Here is a 14,314-nt window from a genome sequence, read left to right on the forward strand (position 1 = left end):
ATCTTTCTTCTCCATGGAATGAAAAGAGCAAGGAATAATCTGTTGCTGTTGATAAAAGATGTGTGCTGTAGCTCGTGGGAAAAAAAAACGCTCGGGTAGAGACAGTATTGGCCTGGGCTTGGCTAAACCAAGACAAACCCACCAGGAATTTCATGAATGCACTCAGTGCCTTGTGTCATAGGGGTGACTAAGCTGCTTTCACCCGACCTGCTTCACTATATTGGCTGTGAAAGCCCCCTTAAAGAGGCCAATAGAATTTTCACCTTCTGTGACTTTGGACGTCCCTGATTGAAGAGGTTGGCTTGGTGGCTTCATTCTCCTCCATGATCCTTCCGCAGGGACCTGCATGTCGGCCAGGGACACGTTCATCTTTGCTGCCCGTATTTATTTTTTTCAAGTCACAAAATAGACCACAAAATACCTTTTGAATGGCGAACAAACTAAGACGCCTTTGGAATAAAAGAGCTGAACAACCCTTTTCATTACCCACTACAATTATGTAATTAGTTTACACATACCGACAAACCGTGAGCAGAAACGCTAAACGCAACGCAAGTTGAAAAGAACAGAATCCCGAGGATTTGTCCGACAAAGCGCGGAAACCGGAGATGACGGCGCTGACTACACCCACGGCCGCGACGATGTACAGTTGACCTCCGATAAACCCCCTCAGGTAAACCTAATCCCCTCTAGGTTCTCCTCTCACTCCTCGGATCACCCCATGAAAACACGGTGACGCCAGGGTCTGGTGACATCACCGGCCCAATGAAAGACGAGCGCGGCGGCTTTCTTTCTTCAAAAAAAATAAATAAAACTATCCCAACATGCGGGCTGCTATTATTGCATCTCCCAGGCCTTCGAATGTTTCACTCTCTGCTTTCGGAATCCTTTAAGACAGATGCACTGATATGCACACACACGTACAGAGTCACATCTTTTGGCCCGTCACGTTGCACAGGCCACGTCCACATATCTGTTCGATCAGTCTGACGTCAAATGCAGATCACATCTTCCCATGGAAACATGGTCCAGAACAGGTCTAGTCTGTGTCGGCGGAGCTTCTAGTTTCCAAAACAGTTTTCTGGAAACTTTGTTCACAGGTCGACTAATAGAAACATGTCGAACCGATTGGCCCCGAGCGAAAGACAAGCCATGGGGTTAACGTTCCCCAACGGACAGCGTGGACGGATCAACGGTCTCGTGGTCTGGGAGGAACGATCAGGGAGGGAAACTTCATGTCGGGGGGGGGAGCCCTTCCCCGGGAATGGCACCGAGCGCTCCACCAATCTACCCCCCCGCCGTAAACACGGCGGATCGGGCCGGCGGCGTGGCGAGCACGTCCGCCCGCCATTTGACTGGACGGGATCGCCGGGCCGCTCGAAGCGGGAACCTGCCATAACAGCTCCTCTCTCACGCGCTCGCGCATCGGAATCCTGCACCGCTAACATTCACACGAGGCTGAAAGGTCACAGCCCCACCGCCATCATCACTACGCCCCGTCATCACACACCCTGCCCTCATTATTCTTTAACGGAACACCGCCGTCATGAGGAAGACACCGGCCATTCATCCACAATCAATAATAGATCCGTCTATACAGGCGGAAGTGGTGGAAATTAACTTTATACTTTTACTTTGTACTGTACTTAAGTACAATTCTGAGGTATTTGTGGACTAATATATATATATTATTGATTATGTTATAGGGGACGCTTAATGATAAGAGAAAAACAAAAATCAGATCATCAATGCTTTTAACTTACGCAGTCGCTGAAATATGATGCTGGACGAGTACTTTAATACTTGTGTTGAAGGGATGACTTTTACAATCCTGGTTTCTTAGGTTAATTATGATTACACATGTTATACTGATACAAATGTTTTTTCAACCATTGTCGGGTAGTTTGGCAGTCTGCATAATTGCTGTGGTTTTGGGCCCTCATTGACGAGGAAGGCGTGATCAACAAGTCAAAACAAATACATATTTAGTTCCAATATTTCTTCCTGGCGGATGACTGTAGTCAGGCCAGCCATTAGGAATTATAAGGCCCGGGATGAAAATGTCTCCCCCCCAAAAAAACAAGTTTTCATTATCCAAATTGTGCATAGTGACATACTGTATATGGGAGTCTGTAATTTAACTGTCACCTCCACTTACCTATCAGTGCTACAGACTTAATTTATTTAAGCCTCTTTGTTGTTTTTTGGTGTGAAGAGACCAAATCCCCATGGCAAACAATCCCAATGTGATTCCTATTTTATCTTAATCAAATGGTTAATATGATTTTTTCTTGCAGACTGAACAAGAAATATCACATTACCTACTGTACATTGTTTTCCATCTGTACAAATATTTGTTCAAACAGGAATCACTTTATTTCAAAATTATATTCAAGGCTTTAATCAACAAGGTTCTTTACTCTTTATTTTTATTATTACTATTATTATTATTATTATTATTATTATGATAAATGTTTTCAGATGTTTTCACACGTGTTTTAGACGCCAGCTGTGGATTATTTATAGGGAAGGGCCTCAGTGAAACGCAGTTCATTTATTCTGCGTTTGCCGACAGAAAAACAGAAAATGACCCATTGTTCATTAATTGTAATAATATATGGGGTTTCCTTTTGCTTTTGGAATTACGGAAAAAGATTATTTGGACTGGGGTGAGAGTGTTAGATTTCTGTTTGTGTGTGTGTGTGTGTGTCTGGTGGGGGTTTAAAGGGTTTCGTAACTAGAAGTTCTCCAGAATAGAGGCCTCCTGGCATGCTGCAAATGATGGATTTTATTTTATTTCATACAACTCGCTGGTTTAAAAAAAAAAAAAATGTATCGGTGCGGAATTAATATTTTATTATATTTGTTATATGTTTTTTTTCTACTCAACTTTGGAGTAATCTAGTGAACTAAATTTGAATTTGCTCAGTGGGATCTGAAACTACTACTTACCCAAACGTCATTATTCGATTGTCGCAGCGGAGGGTGGAGAGCAAAGGCCACGCAAGGGCGTGGAGAGCAAACCCATGTGTCGGAAGGGTGAGATCACCGGGTTTTTATTTCATAAATGTGCCACTTTGACGTCATCATCGACACCTAAAGTGGAGCTTGTCTCCCCCTTGAAGGACACCATCCGAATAAGTGAAAACACAGTCATCACCGCACGCCCGATCCGCGTGTTTGTTTTATTTCCTCCCGATGTTTAAAAACGGAATAAGAGCAGGTGTTGGACGGGGAGGGGGTTCCTTAAACAACTCTCCTAAGATTGGTTTCAAATGTTTGTTTGATGCAAATGAGACAAATCCTCCGTGTTTGCGCACACGGACGGTGAGCTGCAGAGCAAACACCGTGACGTTGTGCTGTGTGGACAGCTGCACGGGCCCTTTCAGGTGGACATAAACAAAGAATACTCGTTTTTAAAAATTGACGGTACATATTTAAAGTCTGTGTGAAAATAAATTTTAAGCACTGAACGCATTTATTTTTTTCATATTTAAAATATCCAACAAGATGTTTCCAACTTTTTTTTTTTTTTTATGGCTCTAAATATTAAAAAAAAAAAAATAGGAGAAAACGCGCACGACCTCTCCTGATAAAGTTCGGGATGGGATTTATAGGATCCATCCGTCCGGGCCCCTCGTCCCCCGACGTCGAGTCGGATTAATACGATACATGCATTTATTTTTTAACTCCAGGGCTGTTTCTTGTTCAGAATATTAATCCTTATAATAATAATAATAATTAATGATAATAATAATGCAAAACACTATTAAGTCTTCCTAGTTATCTGATAAAAAAAAAAAAAAAATATCCGGGGCCTCCGCCGAGCGCGCGAACACACACACACACACACACACACACACACACACACACACACACACTCTCATAAAATAATAATAATAAACACGCACGTCCAAAACAACCTTGCCAGGGAAGCTGCATAGTTTCCGTCTCTTTAATGCGGTTACGCCTGCGAGCGCGCACGTACGCACGCACGCACGCAGACACACACTTTAGACGTGAGGGAGGGGAACCCCCCCCCCCCCCGCCCCCGCCCCCCTCCAACCTGGCCCCACCTACGTAATTACCGCATCAGAGGGTGAAATTCCTGCAGGTTATTTTGGATAAACCTTCTTTGTGCCGCAGTAATTATCACACCATTACAGTCGCGCATTCAATTATGTCTCACGGCTCAATTTTAAGTTGTTTTTTTTTTTGTTTTTTTCCTTCCAGGGACATTCGGTGATGTCCCTGAAGCGAGTGGTGGTGTTAGTGTTTCCTAGAGGGGAGGGGGTTTGAGGAAAAAAAAAAAAAATTTGAAATGAAAAAAAAATAAAATAATTATATATAAATTAAAATTAAAAAAAAAAATCGTAATTCGTATTTGCTTGTGGTGAGTGTATGTGGAGAAAGCCCAGTCGGATCCAACTGGCTCACAGACAGGATTCACTTTGGGAAAAATAGAATTATGAGTGAAGGGATCTTTATTGGGTGAACATGTATGTAAGGGTGCAGGTCGCCTTAAGATACATTCAACATTTCACTGTCATCTTGAGACTTGGGGAAAAAAATAAAATAAAAATAAAAAACACATTCCCTCTGATGGGTTTGACTCCAGGAACCAGTCAAGTGCTGCTGCAGTTTAAGATATTGTCAAATAACCGCGACTGAGAATGATTTCGTTTTGGGGGGTGTTGTGGAAACGCTTTGGCTATTAATTTAAATTAATAGCTGGGGGAATACAATTATACCTGATATATATTTTTTGTATCTATGTTTGAATTCCATTCTGTCAAAAGTATTTCTCTTTTATTTTCTCTGAAGGTAAGCAACGTATTCAAAATGAAACCCGGGGTCAATTTGTTTCTCTTTGGAATATTTTGGAAAGATTTACATACTTTTTTTTTTTTTCTTCCAAAGCCGTAATAAAACAATTTCAAATTCAGAAACACCAACTAAACGCGGTCACTGTAACTGACCCAAATACATATTTACATATTCCAGCTCCTGAATACAGCTGACTAAAATCTCTCATCCTAAAATAACACATTTCAGAAATCAGAACTATACACGATGCTGATTGGATAAGGAGGTAAAGCGCGCAGCGTATCGCGAGATCCAGACGCCGCCGGTCCAAAGGAGGTTGGTCCAAACAAGATTTTGAGAAGAGTCTCGCGACTCAAGGCCATCCAAGAGACGTCTTAAAACCCCATTCTTAAGCAGCCAACTGCTGATCCAGATCAGGTTTTTCCTCCTCAGCGGGCCTTGAAGGACTGTTTCTTTTTGTTCTGATTGGGGGAGGGCAGGCAGGGGTCCAATTGGTGACGATCCCACTTCTAGCTTGGTATATTATGGTTCATAAATTCTTTTTTTGTCCTCAAAAACAAGCAATACACCATAGGAGGAAAACAAGAAAGGGTATTTGAAGGAAAAGGGGAAAAAGCTTGATCACAAGACTTGGAACCTCCAGGAGGCCTGGTCTTTGTAGTCCAAGCAGTCCGTGGTGTTGAAGTTGAGCTTCCAAGAGGAAGCTGCAGTCTGCTCTTTGTAATCCAAGCAGTCAGAAGAGTTGAAGGCCAGGCCAGAGCCACCGTACGCCTGGTGGTGGTGGTGGTGGTGATGGTGGCCAGACGACTGGCTGATGTGGTGGTGCGGGTGGCCCGACATGGAGGAGGCCGTCATGGGGCTGAGCTGGTGCGGATGGTGGTGGGAGTGCATGGGGGCCAGGTAGGAGCCACAGTCTACCCCGCTGAAGTAGGAGCTGGAGGGGGTGGGGTAGCCCTGGCCGTAGCCTGCCGTCTGGTTGTAGGACATGGGGTAGGAGGCCGCGGCCGCGGCCGAGCCAGACACGGAGCGCTGCATGCAGGAGGCGTTGGACGGGGGTCCCGGCTCGGGGAGGGGGGCTGCGGCCGGCGCGGGGGCATTGCCGGGGGAAATGGCCGGGCTCCAGATGGAGGATACCGTGCCGACGGAGGTAGAGGTGCCGTTCAGGACAGCCGAGCCTGTGTGGTTGGTGGAGGAAGAGGAGGATGAGGAAGAGCCAGTGCTGGAGACGGCAGGAGGGGTGAACTGGCCGCTGCTTTCCGAGCCTGTGCTCTCCCGGGCCGGAGAGGACTTCTTCTTGGCCGGCCGGGCTTTGGCACTGCTGCCACTCTGCTGCTGCTGGCGACACTTTGCCCGCCGGTTCTTGAACCACACCTTAAATAAAAAACACAATCCAAGAGTTAGCAACCATGTACACAAACAACCTCAGAATTGCGTCAAACAATAAAATAAATAAAAGAGACTGCCTGGTCATGTTGGGAGTACATTATAGACGAAAATTGGGGGTTATTAGGCAGAAGGTTCATTTCCACCCTGGCCTCTTGGCTCCGACCAGCAAGGGTCTAATTTCATACCTGGTACACTGCTCTAAGATAACAGGCTATTGGGTTTCTCCACACAGTAGGGTAACTCTAGAGCCCCGAAAGGGCAGGATCATGTAGAGCATTTTGTTTCACACACATTCTGAGGATAACTCAAGTTAGAGGCTTTACTTGCTTTTGCACCTAATGCCTTTTCAAGAGTTGTGCTTGCTCGACACGTCGTAGCAGTGCAGCCCCGACTGAGTTTCAGCCGGAGGTGTTCTGAAATCCTAATTCGTCCCTATTCTACATCAGACTACACAGCGAAATTATATCAAACACTAATTGATCAAGTTAGCTGGGGAGGTTTTCCCAATTCCTGCTGTCAACATCCCTTTGTTTTTATAGTACATCAAGTAGGCCTAAAACTGATCCAGTTTTGACCAGGTGAGACGACAACAGTAGGCCAACAGGGTCACCATGCCAACAGGTGACCTGGCATTCCCAAGTGAGATGTGAAAATAGTAAGCATTAATAAAAAGTGTTTTAGGGGGTAAAGTGGAGTTCCTATGTAATTATATTGATGTGCATCATTAAAATTCTGCATTGCTGCAATTTTGCAAAAGACGCTTGTACATCAGCATTCCATCTGTGGAATACACCCGCTAGGGTGTATATCCCCATTGGACACTATACATACTCTTGTATAGTGTTTGTTATTTATTTGTATATATAGATATCTCTCATTACAGGTTGTTACACACACACACACACACACACACACACACACACACACACACACACACACACACACACACACACACACACACACACACACACACACACACACACACACACACACACACACACACACACACACACTCTAAAAGAATAAAGTTTTGCGTGCATTCCTTCTCACCTGCACCCTGGACTCTGGCAGGTTGATCTTCAGAGCCACCTCCTCACGCATGAAGATGTCTGGGTACCGGGTCTTGGCGAACAGAGCCTCCAGGATATCGAGCTGGGAGCGGGTGAAGGTGGTCCGCTCCCTGCGCTGCTTTCTTGGAGTCGCTAAAAACAAGAAAGAAAGTTTATAGTAATATATGTGTGTGTACCAACCTTTTATGTGCATTAAACATGTAGGTACCTGCATCTGTTTACCACTCTTTCCCTTATAATAAAGGGCCCTATAATAAAGTCCATAAAGAGTCTGTCACATCGTGGAGTAGGAAATAAAGTCTTAATAGCAACAGTGGTGTCGACCTTCCTATTTGGATTTAGGAGGTAAATATCTGACTGAAAAGAAAGATTACACTGAAACAAATGAGTTGTTGGATCAACCAAAAAAACATTGCCTCAATTTGTTCAGCCTTTTTTATTTTATTTTTGAGCATTTTAGAAAATGAAAAATAAAGTGTCATTTTCAGGTTGAGAAAACCACAGAAGATAGTTCTAAGAAATGAATTGAAGCCGGTTGTTGAACGACTCCGAGACACCCCTATTTAATACATACATTGATTTTCGAAATGTGTGTCTAATATTAAACACGATAATGATAAAGATGAAAACAAAAACAAATTAATACTTTTTTTTTTTTTTTTTTTGAGGCCCGGCGGCCCCCCTACCCTACCTGGGTATCCCACGGACGGGTGCAGCAGGTCCATGGCAGCGCCGCTCAGCCCCAGGCCGTTCATGGCGTAGGGGGGCTGCTTGAGGTAAGACATCATGCTAGAGGCAGTCACGGGTCCCCCCAGATCTTGCCAATAGTTGGATTTCCCCCGATGTTGCAGCTTGACGGGAGAAGGGGCCGGTGCAGTTTACTACAAAGAAACACAAAAAAGATCATTTAGATGCTTTTTACACGACTGCAAACGGAGACCTTGTGGGGTGTGTGTGTATGTATGTATGTATGTATGTATGTATGTATATCTATCTATCTCAGAGGATGCGTATTACACTAAAAAAAATAAATTCATAGCCACTGATTCCACTTCCAAAATTTGCTTTCATTTGTTTAGGTTTCCTCATTCTAAAATTAGGAGTACGGTTTAAGCGGAGAAAACTCAAAAAACAATTATATATATATATATATATATATATATATATATATATATATATATATATATATATATATATATATATATATATATGTTTAACAAATTAAAGTACCATTTGGGTACAAGCGGAACCAATGACATTAATCAAATGAATAAAACTGCGTAGAACAATGTGCTTTATATGTCGCCATCATTATTATTATTATCGATTTCAACTCGGGTTTATTTTAGTGCATTCAGCTAAAATGTATTTATTTTAATTACAACAGTCATTCGACTATTTACACTCCATTTGACATTTCCTAAAAGTCTCTTTTCCGTTAGATTGACTGTCACACATCACAAGGAAATGTCTTAAATTATGTTAAATTATACACCAGCTCGGATTGAATTAAATCAAACCCTTTCAACGGACCAATAACGGCACATTCTCCTGATCTTTTATGATGTAAAGTTAATGGTTGTTATGACTGTTTACTTATAATAATAATAATAATAATAATAATAATAATAATAATAATAACTTTTTAACATGGCCTACGCCCTTGTTCCCAATACGTAGGCCGACACAGATCCTAATTTAAGTTATTACTTTGAAGTGTAAAAACGTTATCTTGAAAGACCCATTTTCAAATAGGTAAAAAATGCCAGACATTTCAACTCAACGTTGAATGGATTAGGTGTAAAGTGTAACGGACCAATATAATTTACGACTTTGATTTAAAACGCATCGATAATAAAATCACTAGACGTTATACCTTGGGATTGTTCTGGCTTTATTGCCAAAACTTTTTTGGAATATCACTCACGCGCTTCTCCGGTGGCTGTGCACACAGATTAAAAATCAGCGCAAATAAAATAAAGCCTGGACCATTTTAATCCACCAACTACAATTATCAATAAACACATTCCCCAACCCTGGGTTTAACCTACTCTGTGTGGTAGCAAGTCAAAAGGACCGAACTAAAGGTTGAAACTCACGCTGAAAAATAAAGACCCGATCTGGGAGAACGATCTCAACAAAAACAAAAATAACAACAACAATCAAAATAAATTAAATGAGGGAGAAAAAAAACAACACAAAAAAAAAAACCCAAGAGATTGTTGCGAGCTTCTCTCCAAACTCTTCCAGGGCAAAGTGAAAAAGGTTCCTGGTGAAAATTAACTCCATTAGAATTTAGATTGGACCTCCGGGGAGAGGACGTTCCACAAGGGCCCTTATCAGCCAAATAAATTACCAAAAAAAAGGAAGAAAAAAAAAAACACGCCTCTCCAATTATCTGCAGAGTGGATGAGACTTTTTAATCACCAATTCCACTCACAAGAAGAAAAAAAAAACCCCGCTTGAATGAATTGGAATAGAAATATGAAAATGATCTATTTTTTTTTTTAATTTGGGGGAAGTTGACTCAAGAAATTCACGTCGAGGGTTTTATCTCGAGCATTCATTGATAATTTTGATATAAATATTATTGCTATTATTGTTAATATTATTATTATTATTATTATCGCGTGGATAACGTTGGCAAATTGAAATCCGCACAAATAAACAACATTACGACATCGATCCGTCGGCTCTGCAGACGCGCCGCACTTTAAGTATTTCGGGATTTTAACACGCATGTGGCACAGAAAAGTAAACGGCGAGAAGTGCAGCTTTTACCTTTATTTCCCCTTCCTCGCTCGCTCGCTCGCCCGCTCGCTCCTTCCCTCCTTCCTTCCTTCCTCCCTTGCTCAGAAGTTAGTCTCCGTGTGGGAGTGTGTGCAAAAGGATCCACAGCGGCGGGGGGAACCAGCAGCCTTATTCGCTCAGAAACACCCGAACGCACGGGTCCGGTGCGTCTCCAACGCGCGTCCCGTCCCGTCGCGTCGCGTCGCGTCCCGTCGCTCTCGTCGCTCCTTTCCTTCCCGAACCAAATAAATGGAAACTTCCTTCGCTTTCGGGCTCGTCGGTGTGTTTAAGGTGATCGCCGACGTTAGACGGGTGGAGATTGATCACCTTCCCGTGAGCCCTGCCCCTCTCTGAGCCCACACCTGCAAATGCGTCTCCTCCAGCCAATCGGCGGCCGCCCTTCCGCTGACCGACGGCCGCGGCGCCCAAGCCCCGCCCGCCGAGGGGCCTGATTTCTTCTTTTTTTTTTTTTTAAAGATGGACATATTTCACAGGCCTGTGGGGGGAAAGCCTTTCTTTCCACGCGAGCTGAGCTTCTTTAAATTAAAACAAAACAAACTGGCGACGCGAAAAAATTACAAATCACGGCACAGCGATTTTTTTTATTTTTATTTTTTTTTGGTTACAGTGGATCGCGCCTTCAAATCGTGGAAAAAAACAAAACTATGAACTTGGCGATTTTTCGATGGACTTTCTTACACAGGGTGAGACCAAAAAAAAAAATAAAGAAAAAAGAAGAAGTGGTTAAAACACGCGTGGAGGTGGAGGAGCTGTGGGGATCCGGTCTCGAAATGATGGATTTATTGAGTCGATTATGAATCTTTTTTTTTTTTGTTAAGGGAGACGCATCTTGAGAGAAAGTGCAAAAGCTTTGTTTTGACCTCACGTTTGCGCTTTCTCCAAAAAAAAAAAATGTTGTGGTTTCTTTTTTTTTCCTACCAAATAACGAGTTCGACAAAAAAACTTCCCTCTCTCCTTCCACGGTTGGTTTGTCCACATGTCTGTTTATTAAATATTACAAACAATCATTTGATCATATCAGGAAATTGGATCCAGTTGGATCCGACTGGGCTTTCTCCACATACACTCACCACAAGCAAATAAGAATTGCGATGTATTTATATATATATATATATATATATATATATATATACGGAGAACGGAGAAGAAAGTAAAATTGAAGGGTTTTAATTGACATTGTGAGCCCCGTGCCTCATGAATATTCATAATCTCTAATCCCCACTTAGAATTAGATTTAAGGACGGTTCGACGAGGAGTTGAACGGGGACAGAACCGGGGAGGAGAGGAGAAGGAATGGAACCAGCTCAGTCAGCGGATCCAAAAAAGGAAAGAAGGAAAGAAAGAAAGAAAGAAAGAAAACGCAACAAAATGCGTCGTGGCCTTCAACACCTCCACCACCTCCACCCACGCATTTTTTGTTTTTCTTTAAGATTTTTTTTTTTGTTTGTTTTGTTGTTGCAGGACTCGAACAAGGCCTCAGCACATCGACTCATCCCGGCCTGAAAGAGACCTAATGTTCAAAGCAGAAGACCCCCCTACACACACACACACACACACACACACACACACACACACACACACACACACGCACGCACACACACACACACACACACACACACACACACACACACACACACACACACACACCAAAATTACCCCCCCCCCCCCCATGCGTGGGGGCCAATCACAGGCTTCTATACAAACTTAAAAGTCATCGAGCAGAGTAGGAGAGCACTCTGCACTGGGAACCCAAATTGTCGGCCGACGCAAAGGAACAAAGTTATTTTTGGAGTTGTATTTTTTCTTTGGGGGGGGGGGGGCAGCTTTTATGCGCAAAAACAGGGGTCCCATCACACACACACACACACACACACACACACACACACACACACACACACACACACACACACACACACACACACGCACACACACACCCAAACCCATCCACCCATCCATCCATCCCTGGTTAAATTATGCAACAAAACGAGCATTCAACGAATATAATAACACTGACAACCCTTTTTTTTTTTTTAACCCAGATTCCTTGTTTCCTCTGCCTTTCGGCGCTGAACCCCCGCAGGGATCCAGCTGCAGCGACCTGCGCTGTAATAACAGCATTTCTGTCTAATCCCAAATTGCAGTGGAGTTTCCTTAATGCTGATCTGGTAAAAGCCTGGGATTAGGATGAGAGAAGAGGGGGAGGAGGAGGAGGAGAGGAGAGGAGAGGAGAGGAGAGGAGAGGAGAGGAGAGGAGGAGGAGAAGAGAGAGGAGGAGAAGAGAGAGGAGGGAAAGGGAAAGTTTGGGACCTGCGCGCGTCCACAGGCTGAGTGGGAGCCGCGTGGAGGGTGTCGGCGCGTCTTAAAAAACGCCGCCTGCTGTAAGAGGCGCGTTTGTGGGATCCGGAGAGCCGGAGAGCCGGAGAGCCGGGTGAGGGTGACTGGGTGAGGGTGACTGGGTGGCTGGGTGACAGGGTGAGGGTGACTGGGTGAGGGTGACTGGTTGGGGGGGGGGGGGGGGGTGACTGGGCGAGGGGGTGGATCGGGACGGGGAGGGGGTCTCACCTGGTCCAGCAGAGTCCAGGTGAGACCGGGAACTCATTCATCCAGCAACAGACTGAGGAGCAGCTTCTGGCCGGTGACCTGACCGAGGTAAGAAATCATTCTGTTCAATTTTATTATATATTATGTTTTTTGTTTTATGGTTGTTTTTTTTTTTAATATAAAATAAGAAAAAAATAATAATAATCCCAGCGAAGTTGCGTGACTGAACTTTTTATTTATTTTAAAATGTTTTAATCATTTCAGTGTTGTATTTCGTCCCCCCCCCCCCCCCTCTTCCTGCATGGCTCCACCCGGGACTAAGGCCTCGCTATACCCCGCCGCCCCCCACACCCCCGTGGGTCTGAAACAATAACTACCAAAATAATAATTTACATTTTGTTTTCAACAGCAGCCAGGGATTAATTTTAACGTTGAATCGTTTGAATTGAATCCCAAATTGAGTTATTCATTTGTACATAATTTACAAGCATCATAAATGTACCTGCTCATTGGAATTATTATGAGAGTAACTATTTTATTTTTCCCACGTCAGTAAACACCAGGAGTCTGCGCGTTGAGCCTTTCAAAAACAATTAAAGTAAGTAAATACTTTTAAACTGATATTGATGACAAAAATCGTTAATAACAATAATAAAAACAATAGCCCGCATAAGAACAACAAAAAAATAACATGAACAGAGTTAACACTTAAACAAATGGGGCGTAATTAATTGGCTCAATTTAAAAGTCATCTGGACACAGAAATGCCCCCTCCACCCACCCACCCACCAGGCTGCACATTTATTATTATTTATAATAATAATAATAATAATAATAATAATAATAATTATTATTATAATTATTATTATTATAATTATTATTATTATTTATTATCTTCATTTTACCTTGTGACGGCGCTCAGGAGTCTCGTCCAGCGGTTGGTTCCGGGCACCAGACCTCCGCCGCGGCTTGTGCGACGCTACGCGGCGGATCAGCGCCACCCTGATAAGTGGCGCATAACGGCGAATAAAACAAAGCGCCTGGGGGGTGGGGCGGGTGGAGGGACGGAGGGACGGCAGCGCCGTGGATGTAGCTGCAGTGGGGCTGGTGGGGCCCAAGCGGAGCAGCGATCAGCAAATTAATTTCTAAGTATTGTGAAGGTCGGGGAGGAGGTCTGCCGCCAGGAGCCGTTCTGATCTTATTCAATCAGGGTGGAGGAACTGACGGACCGGCAGTCAACCCCCAACCCCCCCCCCCCCCCCACACACACACACACACATACACCACCACCAACACCACCCCCCCCAAAAAAAAAAACCCAAAACATCTGCTCGGTACAAAGTGATTCTCTGATCTGGACGCAAAGTCTCATTTAGAAAAACGTGCATAAATCAGCGGGGGAATTTCACGGAGCTAATATTAATAATAATGATAATAATGATAAAAATAAAAACATGATAATATAATAATAATAATAATAATAATAATAATAATCCAAATAAGAATAATGAACCTAAAAATAACGAGTGATAAAATAATAAATAACAATAATAATAACAACAATAATAATAATAATTATTATTATTGTTATTATTATTATTAATAATAATAATGATGATAATAAGTGATGATAAAGCCACTTATGCTGAGAGCCCGTGTTTGCATTTCAATGACTTCCT

At 43.2% G+C, this 14,314-nt stretch overlaps 1 protein-coding gene across 1 annotated transcript; it reads right to left on the reverse strand.

The window, feature by feature from the left end:
- Window positions 1-5,448: 5,448 nt before the first annotated feature.
- Window positions 5,449-8,074, reverse strand: otx1 (orthodenticle homeobox 1; the record flags this gene model as incomplete). Its single annotated transcript, XM_080017233.1, has 3 exons — window positions 7,975-8,074; window positions 7,264-7,415; window positions 5,449-6,198 (listed from the first exon to the last, which is right to left on the reverse strand). The coding sequence occupies exons 1-3, from the start codon at window positions 8,069-8,071 to the stop codon at window positions 5,449-5,451; spliced, it is 999 nt and encodes a 332-aa protein (XP_079873359.1). The 5' UTR covers window positions 8,072-8,074.
- Between the last annotated feature and the right edge of the window lie 6,240 nt (window positions 8,075-14,314).

This window comes from Zeus faber, assembly GCF_960531495.2.
Source record: "Zeus faber genome assembly, chromosome: 16".
Lineage (NCBI taxonomy): Eukaryota > Metazoa > Chordata > Actinopteri > Zeiformes > Zeidae > Zeus > Zeus faber.